This window comes from Hibiscus syriacus, unplaced genomic scaffold (assembly GCF_006381635.1).
Source record: "Hibiscus syriacus cultivar Baekdansim isolate YM2019G1 unplaced genomic scaffold, ASM638163v2 tig00002338_pilon, whole genome shotgun sequence".
Taxonomy (NCBI): domain Eukaryota; kingdom Viridiplantae; phylum Streptophyta; class Magnoliopsida; order Malvales; family Malvaceae; genus Hibiscus; species Hibiscus syriacus.
Window position 1 is genome coordinate 1,490,055 of NW_024061926.1, and position 20,319 is coordinate 1,510,373.

Here is a 20,319-nt window from a genome sequence, read left to right on the forward strand (position 1 = left end):
TTGATTGAGAGAATTAATCCACTCTAAATCACTTGTATCATTTTTTCTTATATTTGCTAAAACATTTACATTTTTTATTTCTAATTCACCCTCTCTTGACCACATTCAATATCAATAGTCTCGACAGTATTATTGGCCAGTTAGATCGTAATCACCCTAATAAGTTTGGTAATAGACCTTGTTGTACACAATTTGTTACTATTGGCTAAAAGAAATTGACACATTAAAAGGATTTTAGGAAGAGGATAGAATATTGGTTTGGTTGTTTTTTCTTTTGTGGATTTATTTTAACTTATTCTTTGATTGAGAAGTATATCCACACTCAATGCACCAATTGTTCATGGAATAATTAGGGTTGTGGTAGTAGTAAGTGATTCATCCCTTCTGATTTGGGTGGAGAGTCACAGTCGATGGTATCAATGGTGAGTGATAGGTTGAAGATGTTAAACAATGTAAGAAATACCGAGGAAGGAGAAAGAAGAATTTAGATCCCCTTTGTCTTGCACGAGGGTTTATATATTGATTAGTACGTGTACGTATCAAGAGGCCTAGGATCATGATTGTTATTTATAGGTTAACGGATCTCGCGAGTCTGTCAACTATCTTATCAATGGATTATGATCGACGGGAGCATAAAATTCCTTTGGGTGCATTGGTAGATAGAAGAGTGATTTACAGAGGAGTTTCTCGTATAAGAATTTCTCCGGAAGTAATGACCTCTTTTTTTTGGTTATTTTGTTGATATACGTCGTTTTAAGTTCATTTATACAATATCGTTTTATTCTTTTGATATAAGTTAAATATCATCATTTTGAGCATGCTATCAGTCGGTTCAGTGTTTGGGATTTAGCCAGTTCAAGGGATGATTGAGTGCAGTGCATCCAATTCAAACCAGTTCAGAACATATATGGACAACCTGTTCATGACATTTACTCTCAACCACTTCAAGATAGAATAGTAAATTCAGTTTAGAACAAATTTAGGTACCTACTTCAAATTGTACATTTTAAACTAGTTCCACATATTAGTTGTATTGGGACTTTGGCGACAAATATTAATTTGGTTAGAGACAGGACCTCAAATGAAATATACCAGCTAATTACTAATTTTTCTTTTGAATATAGTAGAATTATTCCACTTGAAACGGGGAATTGTGATTATAAACTAAAATACCCTAAATACCCTATTGGATTATATTGTTTGTTACTTTTACTAGTTTTAAAAGAGATGATTCTAACATTGGTAATCAGTCTTTAGAGAACAATGAACCAACCATTGACTAAAAGTTGTGACAATTTATTTTCACAATCTGAGATTGAGAGGATAGGATAAAAAAGGGTTATATTATTGGTGATGCTAAGCATGCAGAAACTATGGAAGGTCACAAACTACTGTGTTGTTTTATAGTCAGTCGAACCAATCCAATTCCTCATATGAAAGCCATCAATATTCCTGTATATAAGTAAAGTCTACAAACACTTGGAAATACTTTTGTAACATATCACTAACGCAAGATAAAGAGTACACTTGCACTTCAGGAAGTGCTGAAAAGGGTCAGGCCATATTCCCCAGCATACTGTACACATTTTTCACCTTAAACTGCCTCAGTACCTATAATGGGTCTTATATCCCATATATCTCAAAAAAACAGCCACCCGTATTTAACATCCAACCCTTTCCACAAAACCTTACCATGTTATGCTCTCTTGAATCAATACCTTTCCTTTAAAACAAATGCAAAACCACCAAACAGTTATTTGGGGTTATCCTTCTCTTTCTCAGCCATGGATGTACTGCCCGTATTTCCACAGTCCCACAACCATCTTACTCTTGCACCGTTTTATATTTATTCCCACCATAAGGAAAGTTCTTACAGTTTATGGACAGAAATTTAAGTGACCTCAAGCAGGAAAACATTTTTGTCTTCAGAGTAGTATGTTTGTTCGGGCAAAACAAGGACAGCGCGAACCAAGTTGCTGATTGCAAAGACTATAACCCATCAAAGTCCATATGCATCTTTATTCTTAACCATTATAATGAAGTTTCTGGTTTTGGGAGCTCTGCTGCTCCTGCGGAGGCTGCTGTTGAGGATCCTGCAAGTTCAGTGGCTGTCTGTTGTAGTGGTCAAAGGGCTGTGAGTAGAGAGAATTCATCAAACCCTGCAAATACATAGCCACATACCCCCACGTTTAATACAGGAAATAAATTAACAGAGGTTAAAATATGTTACATAAATACAAAATGATGTCACAGTATGCCCGTTATCTAACAAGATAAGCCATAAAAACTTGATTAATCTATACCCCATTAGCAGTTCATCCCAATTAGGAAGCAGGTTTTAAATATAGCAAACTTCACTTTGGTCAATAATTCTCTATCAATAAGCGATGATATAAGAACCTACCTGGGACTGAAGCTGGTTGGGATTAGACATGCCAAAGTGACTTTGTGCTGCATCATCATGTGATGCATCATTATAGCCAACCTGAGTAAACAGGCCTTGTGATCCATGATTAATGTAGTCCTGTTAAAAAAAAAAGATTTTTTTCAGGAAGAAAAAAAGGGAGAAAGCATGAACTAATCACACCACAGCACTTTTGCAAACCTGAGACATGAAATCATTTCCAGAACCAAAGCGAGAATATCCAGCTTGAGGATTATGGTTTAGAAAGTTCCCTGTGAACCCACCCTGTGCTCCTTGTGTAACATAATCAACAGCATACCCACTCTGTGAAGCCTGCAAACACAAAATCAACCAACCCGCACTATCAATCCAGAAGCGAGGAACACAAAAAGGAGCTTTCATGTTCTAGTTCCGGGAAATTACAAAAAGAAGAGAAACTTATGGAAAACAGATTATTCTAAATATATTCAATACTCTTAATGCCTCGAGGCCCTCAGGAAACATCCAGCTACATTACCATGATACTACATTTTGAACTTTTCTTTCCCCTTCTTATTTATACCATAACATTGGGGCTTAGCAAGTTAAAAATAACCCATAGATGCAATCTCCAATAAACCTCCCTAACTTGATTTATGTCACAGACTGAGAGGACACTTTTAATAAAAAATACTAGTTAAGGGCGTATACCTGTGTTGAAAATTCAGCAATGTTATAAGGGACATGTGAGCCTTGGCTTTTGAAGTCATCACCCAAGAAGTCCTGTGTGATTACATGATATCAAATTATCAATAACATAAATTGCAAATCATGGAAAAAAAACACAGATGATTCCTGCATAGATTTAATACCTGGGACATTCCCCCCATTGAAAATCCATCACGGAAAGATTGGCTTGACCCTTGCACCTATTATAGATGATAAACACTTAGAATTCCATGACATCTTTTAGGATTGAAGGTACAAAATTTTTAAAAAAAAAAACAAAAGGAAATGATCAAGTGCGAACATTGTTAACAAATCCAGGTTGAGATAATGGACCACCCACAGATGGCTGGCTGTTTGGATTCTCCGGAGGGAAGTTAAATGAAGATCCAATAGTTCCAACATTTTGCTGCAATCCTTGCTGGTGTGGTGGATGACTACCGATAGGAGCACCACAATTACCACGCCCAGCCCCAAAACCTCGAGTTCCAGGTTGAGGGACCTGAGGAACAGCTCCCATCGGTCCATGTACAGCTCCACGAGCTGGAATAGCATAAGGCTGAGGACCAGGAAAGGGTGGGAGTGGAACCCGAGGCATTGGAAACCCAGATGGGTGGACTCCAGGCTTGTGAGTGCCATTGGGTGGACCAGGAGGTATATAAGCACCTGCAATTGGCAACATGAGAAGGCCCACATCATCTCTATCAACAATAATACAAGTTCCAAAGCCACAACTGTTATTATGCATGCCAGTATAAGATGCATCACTAGCAAGTGTCCAAACTCCAAAGTGATGAAATAAAAAGGTAGGGCAGAGTAATGAAACCGAGAATATAGAAAGCTGAATCAAGCCATAGTGTTTGGATGATTTAAGGTTCACAGTTTAAGATCAGTGGTTTACCCAAAACCTAGCCGACTTCTATTTTTATTTAGCTTATTAATCAAGTTTTATTTTTATAATAAAAAATAAGTATTTTTATATTTCAAATAGTGAAAATAAATTTAAAGTGTTATGTAAGAATTATCAATTATTTTCATTTGCTTGAAAAAATATATTTTTTTAAATATTTATGAAGCTACTTCACCAAATAATGTCCAAAAAATATGAAACATTGTCATTTTGTCAAAATAAAATCCAAAAACTAAAAACACAATTAATATGGAGCAACTGAGAACCAAACTGAACTAAATCAATTTATCATGAACGGTTCAAAAAATCCAAAATAGCCCTACCTGGCCGAACCGAACCAATCCAATCCCACCCTTAATGAAAGGACATGTAACATGAAAACTCAAGATGCTCAAAAGCTTACCCCGAGCAATATTGCTTCTTCGATCAGCATTTGGATTAGACGAAGCAGCAGAGCCAAGATTATCACCAGGCACAATCCCAGGTCCACCACCAAAGTAAAGTCTTCGGTCATTGTAGATCTATAAGAAACACAAATATTATTTGAATTCAAATTATTCTTGAGAACCTCTAATGACTAAATGTAATCGAGAAAAGCAATGAACAAAAGAAAAGGCTAGAAATTTGAACAGATAATATACACTTCCTTTCATTCCATTCACAAACAAACCTTTTTGGGCTTTTGGAATTGAACCATACTCTGCTTCAAGTTATTGAGGGGTCCTTCAACCAGGCACTCATGTTCCTGCAAATTTTAGCAGAAAGGGACGAGAGATCAGAGTAGTAAAAATACTTAAGGGCACAATTAACAATAAGTGACCTTGACATTTGCATACCCTAGCGATAGCACTGTTACAAAGGCAAACGGGAAGATACCTTGTAATGCGTCAATAAACCATTCCACAGAGCTTGTTTGCTAAGAACCTTAGGGTTTCCAAGAATTACTATACCATACCGAGCACGTGTTAGGGCAACATTAAGCCTGCGAGGATCATTTAGAAATCCAATGCCCTGAAAAAGATTGGATAAAACTGTACATGTTAGTTTTTTCTCATATTGAAGCAAAAAGAGACAGGCAGAGAAGGTTATGGTATTAGTATTAAACTTAGAATGAACATCATGATCAGAGGGTGGCCTAAAATTATAAACCACAGGAAACATATGTTGCTAGGACTCTTCTTTTTTCACGAAGAACCATGTCCACCACACATATCTGACACTTGGATATGGGATATGACCTCTAATGATCCTTGAAATCTGAGGGAAAACTTAGAAAAATCTAACCATACACGTGTCCAACACTTACACACGAGTCCGAGTAACATAGCAACAAACCCTTTTAACAAACTTATGGATGCTCAAAATAGAAAGATAGTTTGACATGAGGCTAAAAGAAAGATATTCAGTCAAATTGAAATTCATTCATGAAGAAGAGGTCTAGATATCATATCTATATCTTGTATATATTAACTAACCTGATGCTCATTACTTCTCACACAAGACAAGATGATGTAATCTTTTTCCCGTCCTTGGAATGAATCGACACTTGCAACCTTATATAAACCCCACAAATTAAAAAAACAAGTTAATTACAGTATGAAAAATATTGAAAGATCATTTACTCTTTAAATTCAAAGCCACGACTAACCTCAATTTCCTTGTAAAGCTGCTGTCTCAAAGCACCATTTCTTGACATATAATTCACAATATATGCCCTCTGTCCCTCATAAGGTGTTATGACCCCAATCTGTAATATTTTGAAACAGTTGTTAAATGAAAAATTATAATGCTGACTGATATCAATGTGAAAAGAAATTTGTTTAAAAAGAAGTCCATAAGATCACCTGACTAGGAACAACACCACTCCTCAAGAACGTGGTAACTATCTTTTCAACATTTCCTGCTTCAGTTCGATTTAGATATGATGTTCCACTAGCACTAATCTCTTCTTGTCCCATCTAAAACAAAACTACATAATTACAAAACAAAACCATGGAATATATGAAGTAAACTGTTGGTAAATTAAATCGCATATAATGTCCTTTCCTTTCTCATCTGTCCCCACTAACACACACGTCTATGGATAAAGAAGAATATAAATAGGGGACAATTCTTACAAAAGTTTCAATACCTGTACATAGAAAAACATGGGACGATTTGGCACAGGCCAGGGGAAATCAATGCCTGATGATTGTCTTTCATTGATTGTCACTCCATTTTGTAATGTGCCCTCATAGAAGTTGTTAGAAGGAAACTCTGACAAACATGGGTGCATACGATATTGAACCTAAAATAAAACATAAACATTTACAATATGAAAAGGACATGTTCACTATAAGCAATTACATACAAAAATAGGGCAAAACCAACAAAATGTACAGGGGTGTCACCTGCAATCTAATTGGTTTAACACCAAGTAAAATTAGACGTTCAAACAGAGACTGTGCCAGCCCAGCACGAGCAGCTTTCTTGCACATGATAACAGGACCAAGTTGGCAATGATCACCAACAAGAACAACCTTAAATAAAAATTTACAAGTTAGAAGACCAAACAAGTAAATTTAAAGGGGAAGAAGAGAAACCATATTTCGATAAGTTTCGCCCTCCATTACCTGCTTTGCTCCAAGAACTAAAGGAATGAGACACTCAGGTTCTGTCGCTTGAGTAGATTCATCGATAAGTACCTAGATAAAGCAAAAAAAGTATGAGAACTTTTATTTGTTTAGAGATCATTGAAAATTACATATCAGATCTACTCAACCTGGCGGAACCTAAAATTAGCCAATCTAGGATCCCCAGCCCCAACACAAGTGCAACAAATAACATCAGCACTTTGGGATATTTCCCTCTCAGTTGCTCGCTTCAGTGCTTTGTACTTTTTCTCATCAGTGCTTGACAATTCACCTGTAAATAGTATAAATTACAGGATCCAGCATAAATAAGTTTCAAATTTCAGACAAGACATGAGCATTCATAGACAATCTGTAAGTTAACTTAAGAACAGTCTAAGCAGGATCATGTCCCAGTAACTCTTACTGGAACATTTCATCGAAGAAAGATCCATTGAATAAATTGTTTTTTATCATTGTCAACTGGAACATTATCCCAACCTTGTTCATCTTTTAATTGTTGTAATTTGTGAAGTTCACTCTTCTCAGATGTGTCAAGATGTTGAACCTGCACATAGTAGTTGCCAATATGAATAATCCTGTAAACAACAAAGGTGGAACAGCAAAGATAACAGAATTAGAAACCACAAACCTGATAATGCAGGGTCAAATGTTCCACAGGAGAACTCACAGCTTCTCTTGATTTTGCACAAAGCCTTACAACCTTGAGACAAAAGAAACAATTATGAGCTACTAATTAAGAGACAAGTAAAAGTTTCAAGATATTTGATCATCTTTGCACAAAATACGACATAACTAATGCATCATAAGATGCACCTTAAAAAAAAATAAGTACATAAGTGCAACATTTCTAAAAATTACAAGCTTTTAAAGCACCTTCTCAGGTTGCTCGCAATGTGTTCCAACTTTGTACATATTATTGCAAATTACTGAACCATCAACCCCATCATAGAAAATTTTGAAATATAAAATAACACCAGCCATCCACTAGTGAGAGATCATATTAATCTGGCAATACTGAAAATAGTTTAGGGAAAAGGTAATTCAGTTGTTCATCTTAAAAACTAGAAAAGCTACAACTAGGAATGCGATGCAAATGAGAGAAACCATTTAATGGGGAAAAGAATAAAACAAAACAGTACACCCATCACCCACGTTGCCCGGACACAAGTACGTGTCTATTCAGTTAAATGCATAACTCAAGGATATGCCAGTTTTTTGTGGGGAGGAGGGGCAGAATCTAAGAAAATACACTGGGTCAACTGGATTACAGTGTGTAAATCAAGAAGTTGTGGTGGTTTGGGTGTGCCAAATCTTAATTTTATGAATAGGGCCTTATTAGAGAAATGGTTTTGGAAGTTTGCTAATGACAGTGATTCAATTTGGAAGAGGTTGATTTGTTCCAAATATAATCAGGCCACTAATCTGATTTCTTTCTCTAAAAAATTTCCTACAAATGCTTCTTGGATTTGGAAATCGGTGGTTAATAATCATTTTAAAGAGGATGAGTTTGGTGCCAAGATTCGTAGCATGTTCCAAGTCAAAGTGGGTAATGGGGAGAGAATCAGGTTCTGGGTAGATATTTGGGCCCTTGATTATCCTTTGAAGACTGCTTTCCCGAGAATATATGCTCTTTCATCGAATCAGTTTGGGATAATTAAGGAATTTGGTGAGTTTAATTCATCGGGTTGGTCTTGGTTTGTCCAGTTGAGAAGGAATCTATGTGATTGGGAGTTAGAACAATTTTCTAATCTTCTTGCCATCATTCATAATTTCAGCCTATCCCACGAGTCAAGAGATGGTCTGCTTTGGAGAGGGAATGGGGAAGGCATTTTTACTGTTAACTCTTGTATGAAGACTTGTTTTGTTGAATCGGTAAAAGATAGTTTCTGGGAGAAATGTATTTGGAAGGGATTGATGCCTCCTAAAATTGAAACCTTTATGTGGCAAGTAGCCCATAACAAATTGGCGGTTAAATTTGAGCTTCAAAAAAGAGGGGTTTGGGGATTGTTGATGTTTCTTGTCCTTTGTGTAAAAGAGAGATTGAATCTATTCCTCATCTATATTTCTCTTGCACGGCGGCATGGTCCCTATGGAATAAGTTTTTGAGTTTTTGGAATATTAGTTCGGTCCTTCATGGAAATGCACAAGGCTTTTTGCTTGCTTGGAATGACATGAAGTTTTCTTCTTCTATTTGGTCCTTAATTCCGGGGGTGGTGCTTTGGACCATTTGGAAATTTAGGAATGCCGTGGTGTTTGAAGGAAGGTCCTTGGATCACATTGAGTTATTTTTCATGGCTAGGCTAAGGCTTGCTTATTGGTTCTTAGCTAAGTTCAATGAGGTTACTATTTCTAAAGATTCCCTGATAAGTGACCCTTCTATTGCAGATTTCTGGTCTTCTTCCAGAAATTCGGCTACTAATATTGTGTCCTGGATTCCTCCTCCAAAGGGTTATCTAAAACTGAATGTTGATGCAGCAGTTTGCAATGATTGGCGAAAGAGTGGTGTGGGTGGTTTACTAAGAGATGAGGCTGGTAAAATTTTGGGTTCTTTTAAAGAATCTGCAGATCCTGGACCTCCAACTTTGAAGAGGGGTGTACTCTTCTTTGAGCATGACTTCAGAGGTTTAAGAATCGGTGGATTGTTGAATCTGATAGCAAGCTTGCTGTGGATTGGGTTAAGAATTTAGATTGTTGTCCTAGTGTTTTCCTTCATATTGTTAAAGAGATTGTTGCCATGATAAGAGTTTGGGAAGGAGCTATCAAATGGATTGACAGAACGGCAAACATAGAAGCCGATAGCTTAGCTAAGGCTGGTATTGGATAGTTATTGTTTGATGGGTTGGGATTTGTTTTATTGAGCGTAAGAGGTGTTCTTGTTGTGTTTCGGGTTTTTTGTAAGGGGCTTGTTAGTTTTAAACATTATGTATTTTTCTACTTATTAATGAATTATGAGGCACTCTTTTCCTCCTTCCGCTGATTAAGGAACACCAATCGGTGTTCCGTTAATCATGAAGGGGGTTTTAAACAAGGCCTTAACTTCCTATCAAAAAAAATATATGAACAATTTTTTTTAAAAAAATTATCATTTAGATTGGATTTAATTCATTAAAATTATTTTGGGACTTCAAAACTAAGCCAAGACAATTGGGTTTGATATAAAGGCCAGATGCTTTTTCAAGTTTTTTTTTTTTTTTTTCAAGTTTTTACACTTATCTGTAGAATCAGCTTTTTATTTCTTGGTATTCAAGATTGGCATCAGATTTTTCCTTTCCTTTACTTTTCTCTTTCATACTGCCCTTCTTTCTTTTCCTTTTTCTCGTCCTTCTGGTTTTGTTATTCTTTTTCTCTCTCTTCTCAGTTCTCACTCGTTCAGAAAAGTTTGATAAATCCAACACATATCCTGTGTCCTTGTTTGTGTCAGGTCGTGTATGGCATCCATTTTCCGGAGTCCAAGCATCAGAGCCCATCACAATTCTTTGTTAATTAATTACATAACAAAGAAAAAAAATGAAGATGGGAAATAAGCTTCCTATAATTTGGCTTCTTTAACAGCATACTCCTTTTCCAAATATTTTATGTCTTGGTAACAAGCTACACCTACGCATAAAAAATAACTTGCACAGAAAAAGGAACAACTAAAGCAAAGGGAAGATGATTAAGAAAGCCCTAAATAAAGCAAAAATTTGTCAATGCAATTAGCATAACCACAAGCAGAGTTCAACTTTTCTACCTTTAACCCAGTGGCACTTATCTTTTCAGCTAGCTGATCAACAGCCACATTACTTGGAGCACAGACCAGAACCTGGTAAGATAATGAGATATCAGAAACAGGGACAAAATAAAAGCTGAACTACAAAGATTGAATTTGAGTTCTTACCTGCCCCTGACCCTGTTTAGCCATGTGATATACAATGGCAGCAGAAGTAACAGTTTTTCCTGTGCCAGGAGGACCTTGAATCAAGCTTATAGGCTTCTGAAGAACACTCTTTACAGCAAAAACCTGCCCAACAGAAGGAGGTCAACACAGCATGATGCGCAAAAAGGTCATATAACAAAAAATGAAGACCAGCAAACGAAAAAAGTGTGGTACTTGGGATGCATTCAATTCTGGCAGTCCAGGGGCACCAAAACGACGAGGCAGTGTGTTGCGGACCATCTGAACCTCAACCTCGTGTCCAAGCAGGTGATGGTATATATATCTGCAAGAAATAAACCAATTAATTGATATAGACAGCACTAACAATTGAATTTCAACAGATACATGACCTTTGATATGAATAGCGACACAGATAGCTAAAACTAAACTGGACGACTTTTCCTTGAATAATAAGAGAAAAAAAAAATATATCCATGAAGCCTAGCCTGCATCTAACTGAACAGAACAAGTAATTTATGATAAAACTTGATGTGATACAAAAAACACCTCAGCCCATGCCTAACCTATATCTAACCACCTACATCTGTCAAAAAACCTATACCCAACCAAAATTAAAATATACATGTGAAACTTTACCCAGATAAGTATACTAAATATAATATCAAAGTTGTGCATACTGCAAGTCAGTTAAACACAACAATCTTTTTCTTTCTTTCTGAAAGTAAAAATCGCTTACTTCCTTTATCAATGAAATGCTACCATAGCACATGAAGCAAAAGAAAATACTAACATGAAAATGGAAAATACATATGACACTAGTTTCCATAACAATCAAGGTTACAAGCAAATAAAAAAGAAACAAAGTCAGCAAACCTACCCACTGACACTTGTTTCATCTACTGCAAATGTTTTCATTGCCCCCTGCATCCGGTCAAAACTTGTACTCTTCCAGACAAAATCAACACTGAACCCATGGTTCACATCAACAGGAACCCCCTGTACCAAAATAAGCCCAATGTTTAAAAACCTGCCCAAAGACAACCAACAAAAGTGAAATATCAAAACTACCTGACTAGCACGGAGCTCAAGTGCAACCTCCTCTTGCGCCGTTAGTTTGATCTGAAACAACAAAAAGATCATTCCATGGTACATTTCTCAGAGTAAGCCAGATGCATAAACTTTAGTTAGTAACACCACAAAATCAGGTTTTATACAAACAATATATAGAATCAATGTCCTGTGTACAGGCATACATCAACATAAGAATCAAATGGGCACACTCAAAGTGACACCTACCACATGCCCAACAGCATGCCATGCTGGATGTGCAGCATCTCCTGAATAACGTAGACGCAACTCATCACCAGGTACTAGACGCAGCTCATTGTCTTCCTACAGAACCAGAAAATCAGGTTTAACATTTATGAACTTTAAAAACTAAAACAGACCTTTTCATTTGGGCGGGGGGTTGAACACCATAAGGTAATGGAAGAAATTTTGACAACAATTGATAAATAACCTTTGGAAAGACAAAATATGCAACACGTTTCTTGTTTAACCCAATATCCCATCGAACTGTAACATTATCCTTGCTTTGAGATTCTTTCATCATCTGCAGAAAACAAATTTTTCATTTACACATGAAGGTTATATTTAAGAAATAAAAGGATATTGCATAGGCAATAAAAATGAAGGCACTTAAACAGAGAGAAGAAGTTTGTACACCATATACATACTTTATCATAATCAGCTTCAAGCTTGATGAGTGGAGCAAAAACATTTTGATACTGCAAAGGAACCAACTTAATTAATAAACCACATTATAATACGAAATTTCTTGTTTTTCACAATAGTAAAACACAGAAAAATGGTGTAATTATTGAAAAGTGGGAACCTGATAAGCATCTTCATACTTCAAGGCCACAGGCTGCGGCTCATCATCTACACCAGGCTTCTCAAGATCTTCAAGAGCAGCATCAGGATTTTTCTTCCAAAGTTCTTCTACCTTATTTATTTGTTGAGCACTTATTTGTCGCGCCCTTAACTGTTCTTTTTCAGATGGGATCTATATAACTGAAATGTATTAGAAAGCCCTTAAACATAGGTCATTTTCATGTGATTGGAGAAATACTAACCTTAACTAGCCACTGTAAAAAGCACCTATCATCAATAAGTGGACACCACTGACTCAAGTCCCAATTCATATCTTTCAAAGCATTAACATTTAAACAAGGTTCTCTACAAAGAAGAACAACAACACTCTCTGTCTTAGCAGATATAAAACCAAGAAGGAAAACATTTCTGCATCCACAATTGTAGCATTCAAGAATTGTTTCTCCCAAAGGACTATCCTTATGAAGGCAAACTTCTTTGTGTTTAGCTCGTACCTACAGAGGAACAAAAATCAAACTCATTAATCAACAGCACCTAGTGACCATCCCAGTCTGGGTAATCTATAACTCTTGTTCATACTCAATTTATCAGTTAACAACAAATAAATATTTACTAAAAGAAGCTTGGATGCAAATATATGCGCATCAGGCTACAGCAGGTAGACAACTTGAGGGAACTTTTTCAAATATAATAACACCATGGCTACAAGAAAGTGCTTGCCTAGGCAAGCTTGAGTAACAAGGTACACATTTTGAAAACTTAGTCAAGCAAGCAGCAACTAGTAGTCAGGTTTTCTGGGTTAATGAATGAAAAGTAGAATAACACCGCAGCTGCATGAAAGTTCTTGCGAAGGCAAGCTTGAATAACAAGGTACATTTTGAAAACTTACTCAGTCAAGCAAGCAGCAAATAGTTGTCAGGTTTTCTGGGTTCATGAATGACAAGTAGAATCTTGGTTTTAAAATGCAGGATGCGCTCTGATGCATTTAGTGTCCCGGGAGCCGATGCGTGATGCGCTCGCATCACGAACCCGATGCGTCAATTTTCACAAAAAAAATACTTTTGAACTAATTTTATACCTTGCAAATACTTGTATATCAAAAATACTTCAATTAATACCAAAAGTAGTTAATAGTACTTCATAAATGTTGAATAACATAATAGACAAGTACACGTAGGAAAATCAAAACAACCAAAAGACAAATCAACTCTACTTCATTTTGTATTTTGTTTAAATAGTGGTCAAAATCCCATCAATATATATAAAATATAAGGGTAAATTGTGTAAATTTTTTTATTTTTTAGAAAATAACAGTTAAAAGAATATTTAGAAAAAATATTTTTATACATGAAATAAAGATATATTATTCGAGTTGTATTTTTCAAAAGACATATTTAGTTTAATGTATCTTGCTGACGTGATAAAATGTTCAAGCAAAGTTTTTAATATTGTAGCGGTCATGAAAATATAAATTAAAAGAAAAAATTAAAAAATATATTAATATTAGGGTAAATTACATATTTAGAACCTAAACTATTTGTTTCATTTTAGTATTATGCCTTTAAAAATTTAACACATTTAGTACCCAAACTATTAGTTTTGGACGTTTTAATACCTAAACTTTCAAAAAGAATTTCAAAATTTAACGTTAAATTTTAAACGGAGTATTAAAATGAAATAAAAACTAAACTCTAGATATGATTTTAAAAACAATTAAAAATTTAAGTACTAAAATAGACCAAAACTTATAGTTAATTACTAAACGTGTAGTTTACCCTTAATATTATACACATATTTGTACCAATACGAACACAACAAGAACATAAAAGGATATTTTTGTAAATCTCAGCGAATCATATCATCAACCGATGTAATGTTCGTCTCTTATGCTTCACCATTTTCAATATTTGCAGTCAACTTTGTTCAGTATTCCCATTCTACCCCTGAACATTTCCATTTTCTTCTACCTCCAGCAAAGCATATCATCCCCGACCAATCGTCTATGACAAAGCACAGCTTTTGGATCTTCTCTTTCTCTCTCTAAAAAGTACACATTTTTCTCTGTCAAGAAACCCCATTGTTTCTCTTAGAACTTTCCTTTTCCTTGAGGCACTGCGAACCCTGTTTTGGTTTACTAGAGTGAGCTATCTTCACAACCCAAATGTCAAAATCTGTTCCTTTTTTGGAATTTTCATAAAAGATTTGCTTTTTCACCTTCAAAGATCTGTTTTTTAACAATGAAGTATTCAACTCGACTTGACTCAGTGGTGTTCCAGCTCACACCAACTCGAACCAGGTCAGGGTTTTATCTGTATTTGTTGCTGTTAATCTTTAGCTCACACCAAATCAATAATCGAATCAGACCGCATTATGTACCCCCTACCGCATCAGACCGCATTATGTACCCCCTACCGCATCAGGCTGCCAGATGCATTTTGACCATCGCAACGGCCGCATCATGCATCAGGCGCGCCTGATGCGCGCTTTTTTAAACCAAGAGTAGAATAACACCATGGCTACATGAAAGTGCTTGCCTAGGCAAGCTTGAGTAGCAAGGTAAATTTTGAAAACTTACTTAGTCAAGCAAGCAGCAAACAGTTGTCAGGTTTTCTCGGTTCATGAATGACAAGTATATTGAATGAAGAAAGAGAGCAATCAGGTATGGCATACAGAAAAAAACCGCAGACAACAGACCCCCAATCTAGAGAGAGAAATTATTATATCATGGGTGAGAACAGTGGCAACAATCAACAGTGATTCTTAGCAGGTGTGAATGTATAAAAATATTTTTCCTAAAGCAAAGAAAAATTCTAACCATGTTGCAATTACAACAAGAAAAGTGTTTGTCTTGTGGTATAGAACAAAGGCCAGACTTGGGATTACTTTATATCATCCTTCTATAAACAACTATCAAAACAGGTCGTATGAGCCACAAGCAAACATAAGACCTGTCTGAATATTTTTTGAGAATGTAACCTCTTTTTGCCTTGTAAGTAAACCATTCATTCAAGAGGGGGGAAATCTCGCAAGTATTAGCATGTGCAGTGTGTAACAGCTTCAGGAGGAAGGTAAGGCACTAGATAATGCCATAATTTCAAGTAGCCACGTAACTGAGACATATCTTCCTACCAAGAATCTTGAGCTTCGCTATTGAGTCAAAATTTCTATCAGAATTACCTAGTTTAAACATCCAAAACTGCATCTATTAATTGGATAGGAAAATTGAACCATCTATCTAACAAGTATCTTTAACAATGATATGAATCATCTACTTTGTCAATACGCAAACACACATAGAATAAGTTCAACAAAATCCTAAAGTCAACACCCTAACATGCTTTCCATAGCCTAAGTACACAACATACAAATCTAAAGCAAGTTGGTTTAAACTTAATGAGTAATGACCGCACTATTTTATTAGAACATGCATCAATGAATGTGTGTGTGTGTGTGTGTGCCGGGAGAGGGAGGAGGGGTAAGGACTCACAAGATGATTAACAATATGCGATCCCGACGTATTCCCTCTTGAATTACAAAACCACTTCCTACACGAAGGAACATTGCAGCGAACCACGCAAGACGGATTGGAAACCCCACAATATCGACAAGCATGCTCAGCGAAATCCCCTTTTCCATACTCATAACCGCCATCCTCATCCCCAACCGTCTCCTCGAAATTCAATCCACTAATTCCCGTCGCCAAGGCATCGACCACGGCCCCACTATTGCTATTGCTGTTGTTATTGCTCGCAGAGCTACGGACAGCGCCTTTTGAAGCGGTAGAGGGAGAAGAGGATACAGCAGTGTCCGAATGGTGGTCGGAGGCGGAGCGATCGGCGGCAGTGGCGTCGGAGGGTGTCGGCCAAGAACGAATCGTATCGCGGAAGTCCGTGTACTCGAAATCGGACTCGCCTTGGGTGTTGAATTCGAGGAAGGTGTAAGCGTCGGTGGCAGGGTCGGGTTGCGAGGCCGTATCGAATTGAGAATCCATAGAAGGAAAGTTTCAGAGCCGACCCGTTATTCTAAAAATTGTCCACAGAGTTTTTTGGCTTTATTTCCAGAGTTAGGGTTAGGGTTTGATGAAGAAAAAAAAAAGAAAAATCGAATCCTGTGAAAGAAAAAGGGAAGGAGAAAGAGAAGGAAAGAATGATTAATGAAATTTGTATTAATACGGAAATGTGCTGGAGAGTGTGTGTACGAGCGAACAAGGAGCGCGTGGGGAAGGCGCTGATGAAAGCGGAACATTGTCCACGTACTAGTGATGCGCGCTTTTATTGGTAGGGTTTTGAGGTGAATATGTCTATTCGAGTTGAATAAAAAAATTTGAGTTATTTAAATTGATGAGATTTTAATTCGAATTAAATTGAATTTTTTTAAGTTGATTTGTTCGAGTTTTTATGCAAATTTAATTATAATTATTTATAGTATTATAATAAGGGTTTATTCCAATTTTTTTACTTTTCTAACCATATATATATATATTCATATTCTTTTTACATTACAATGTTATTTAATATATCACATACAATATAAAATTATAAAATATATTTACAATATTATATTTCAAAGAATGTATCTTGAGGATAAAATATTAATAGGAGTATAAATGAGTCAAAGAATTGATGTAAACAATTGTAGTCAAAAGACTAAATTTAGTAAAATAAAAAATTTAAAGTATTAAATTGAAAAGAGAGTATATTTTTAGTAAAGAAATAAGAATTAAAGTTACATAGGTATTCTATAGTGGTAGAGGAGCATGTGGTTTAAATTTGGTAAAAAAATTACTTAAAATGAATGATGAATTGAAGAAATATGGAAATCATCCAAAAATTAAGGAACTAAATTGAAAAAAATAGAAAATTTGTTATAAAAAATGGAATTGAAAGTACATATGTAATCTATGATTTTAACATCCCAAAAACAGGCTATTAACTAAATTAAAAAAAATAGCTGACCCTTATTCACATATGTAATGGGGTAAGGGGGAGGTAGGATAGTAGGCTGCCCCCAACGCTAGATTGCGAGCAGCTTCCGTAGGAGACCTCCAAATTATGAAATGCCTTCCGTGGGACTCGATCCCACGACCCCAAGGCTATTGACTAAATTACAAGATTTTAAAACTTTGTGTCTAATTTTGAAAAAATTAAAAAGTTCAGGGACTTATTTGAATATCTTTGTGTAAGATTAAATAGCAAAGAAGGAAGAATGGAAGGGTATAATGGTCATTTGATAAGAAAATGAATAAAAAACTCATTGTTGGTGTTATATATATCCACGTGGAGTAAGGGAGAAAAAAGAAAATCAGAGAACTCTAGAATTTTTCTTCATCATTTCTTCATTCTTTCACCGTGAGCTTCATAGCTAAAGTAAGAATGCTTTCAGTTGGTTAATTCTTGTAAGTTTTGAGTGGTTTTGATTCTTGGGATGTTAGGAAAGTTTAAGGAAACTTAAAGAGAAGTAGAAACAAAAAGATTTGCAAGTTACGGGAGATTGAATAAAAAGGGTTTTTAAGTGATTTGATAAGAAAGAGTTAATAAATGGATTTTGAAGTGAAATTTGACTTGTCATGAGCTGAAATAAGAAATTTAAAGTGTTAGAAATGGATTTAGAACATGTGAAATATTTGGTAAGATTCTTAGTTTCAAGTGATATTATGAGATTTTGGATGTTCAGAGGTATTAAAGGGATGTAAGTTGATTTGAATAAGTGTAGTTGAGTTTAAAGGCTTTAAAGAAGAATAAAGTGAGGATTTTAGCTGAGTTTTGGTTAATTTTCGAGATGAAAAGAGTAAGTTCTGGGCAAGAGGTATCGGTATTGTATGAACAGTACCGATACTTCAAGGAAAAAATGAGTGATATCTTGGTCTGGGTATCGATATTGGATGAACAATATCGATACCATAAGGTAAAAGTTGGTGAATCCTTTAAAGAGTATCGATACCGAAGTAGTAGCATCAATACTACGGGTATGGATACCGATGTTTAAGTATCGGTTCCATTTTTAAGGATGATTTCCAAATGTAAAAAAGGTATCGATACTGAAATATATTATCGATACCATGATAGGGAAGTATCAGTACTGGAGTTAGGGTACCGATATTATTCATATTGAAATTTGGAATTAATGTTTTGTTCAGTTTATGTTATTAATGATTGATTATAGTGATACAAATTATGATATTTATATCAATCGTACTATTGTGTACATATTAAACGAAGGCGAGTTCCGGACGGTTCGAACTTATAAGAGTATGCAAGAGTTATAAGTATTTTGTTTTGACTAGTGAGGCCAAGGTGAGTGCATGGTATTATTAAATATGATCATATGAAAAGAAGATTTGCGATGAGTATATTTCCAATGTTTGATTATATGATTTCATGAATACAAGTGTATATTGATATGGTTTCTATGTGTACATGAGTACATGCATTGTTATACATGAACTATGTGTTATATGTTATCCTATGCGTTACTTGATCTATGCGGATATATGAGAACAAGATATAAGTTATGTGATATTAACCTATGTGATTACATGAGAATATGATATAAGCTATGTGTTATTGACCTAAGCGATTATATGATCATGTGATATAAGCTATGTGATAAGGATCTATGTGCTTATATGTCTATGTGATATTGAACTACGTGATTATACGAATATGTGAAATGCATAAATGGTACAACCCATAAGTATGTGATATGAGAGCTAAGGGTATAATTGGCATGTCAAGAGTCGAGAGTTCTATGCAGTCCTTCGGGACAATACTATGTGGTCCTTCGAGACATTTCTATGTGGCACTTCGGTGTAATTTCTATGCTGCACTTCGGTGCAATTTCTACGCGGCACTTCAGTGTAATTTATACGAGCTGTGGTGACAACATTTATGCACAACCTCAATACACTCACATACCTTAAGTTTTCAATGATATACATGGGCTATTAAAAGAAATGATATAAATGAATAGTGAATGATAATGATAATGATAATGATGTTGATGATGATGATGATATATATATAGGCATATATGCTTTTGTTATATGAGATGTTCCATAGTTTCTTTATATGATTTTATGATATATTTAGAATATGTCTAAGTGTTTTAGGATTCTATTTCTCAAGAATGTACCATGAGATATTAAAAGAGATAACATGAATGAACAGTGCATAATATTACATGTTCTTGCTGGGGTGAAGTGTATGATGGTTTTTGTACTTATTATGTTCATATAAGTTAATTATGTAATTACATGTTTTAATGTTCCAATTATGCATTATATGTCTCACTAAGTCGAAGACTTAGCGTGTGAGTGTTTCACACGTAGGTTCAGAGAAGCAAGAAGAGCAAAGCTAAGCAAGTCATGACAACATCTCCTTTCAGAAGATCAGATTAGAAAAGAATTAAACCTTAGGTTTTTGCTATATCGAATGTGGTTGGCATGTAATTAACGGTTTAAATAGTATACGCTCTGGCCAGTTTTGTAAATAAACCTTATTGTATTTATGTAAATTATGGACTTATAAATTTTAAATTGAGGGTCTGTTTGGAACGGGAAAACAATTTACAGAAAATGTTTTTCCTGTTATCGAGTGTTTGGTTCGCATAAAACTCTTAAGTCAACGTAAAACGTTTTACTGTCAATGGAAAACTTTGACTTAAACACGGTATTTCGACTTACCGTTTAGAAAAGGGTAAGTCGAAATCCAAATTTCTCACAGCCCTTGCTCCACACAGAGAACGCCGTAAATTCTTTCTCTCGTCATTGCTCTACACCGACAACTGTTTGGAATCCTTCTCACTGACGAGACGGGCGGTCGTCTTCTCAGGTATGTCTCGTTTTTCTCTATTTTCTTGTTTCATCTTTCCCTCATTTTAGGGTATATCATTTCAGAAA

At 35.6% G+C, this 20,319-nt stretch overlaps 1 protein-coding gene and 1 long non-coding RNA gene across 3 annotated transcripts; one reads left to right on the forward strand and one right to left on the reverse strand.

The window, feature by feature from the left end:
- Nucleotides 1–1,479: 1,479 nt before the first annotated feature.
- LOC120145293 (regulator of nonsense transcripts 1 homolog) lies at nt 1,480–16,555 on the reverse strand. Of its 2 annotated transcripts, XM_039159173.1 has the most exons (29): nt 15,910–16,555; nt 12,665–12,916; nt 12,424–12,594; nt 12,266–12,316; nt 12,049–12,141; nt 11,826–11,921; nt 11,598–11,648; nt 11,407–11,525; nt 10,743–10,851; nt 10,530–10,652; nt 10,383–10,454; nt 7,281–7,352; nt 7,130–7,196; nt 6,781–6,923; nt 6,632–6,703; nt 6,410–6,538; nt 6,151–6,306; nt 5,864–5,977; nt 5,668–5,766; nt 5,495–5,572; nt 4,896–5,030; nt 4,690–4,764; nt 4,423–4,540; nt 3,414–3,775; nt 3,256–3,312; nt 3,095–3,166; nt 2,606–2,737; nt 2,405–2,524; nt 1,480–2,159 (listed from the first exon to the last, which is right to left on the reverse strand). In XM_039159173.1, exons 1-29 carry the CDS (start codon nt 16,411–16,413, stop codon nt 2,025–2,027), a joined length of 3,777 nt encoding a protein of 1,258 aa, XP_039015104.1. In that variant the 5' UTR covers nt 16,414–16,555; the 3' UTR covers nt 1,480–2,024. The 2 variants fall into 2 exon arrangements, with proteins under 2 accessions (XP_039015104.1, XP_039015112.1); XM_039159181.1 differs by lacking the exon at nt 3,256–3,312.
- Nucleotides 13,273–15,041, forward strand: LOC120145309. The gene is made up of 3 exons (XR_005518118.1): nt 13,273–13,365; nt 13,877–13,878; nt 14,921–15,041. It is a non-coding gene; the product is annotated as an uncharacterized LOC120145309 (long non-coding RNA).
- Nucleotides 16,556–20,319: the final 3,764 nt, after the last annotated feature.

What these genes read in the sequence shown, in the direction of transcription:
- LOC120145293 (XM_039159173.1), bottom strand. Translation starts at nt 16,413, where the DNA reads ATGGATTCTCAATTCGATACGGCCTCGCAACCCGACCCTGCCACCGAC. An exon ending in TTTTACAGTGGCTAGTTAAG is followed by an intron (nt 12,595 to 12,664) that starts GTTAGTATTTCT and finishes TCAGTTATATAG; the next exon opens with ATCCCATCTGAAAAAGAACA. An exon ending in TTGAGCTCCGTGCTAGTCAG is followed by an intron (nt 11,526 to 11,597) that starts GTAGTTTTGATA and finishes ATTTTGGTACAG; the next exon opens with GGGGTTCCTGTTGATGTGAA.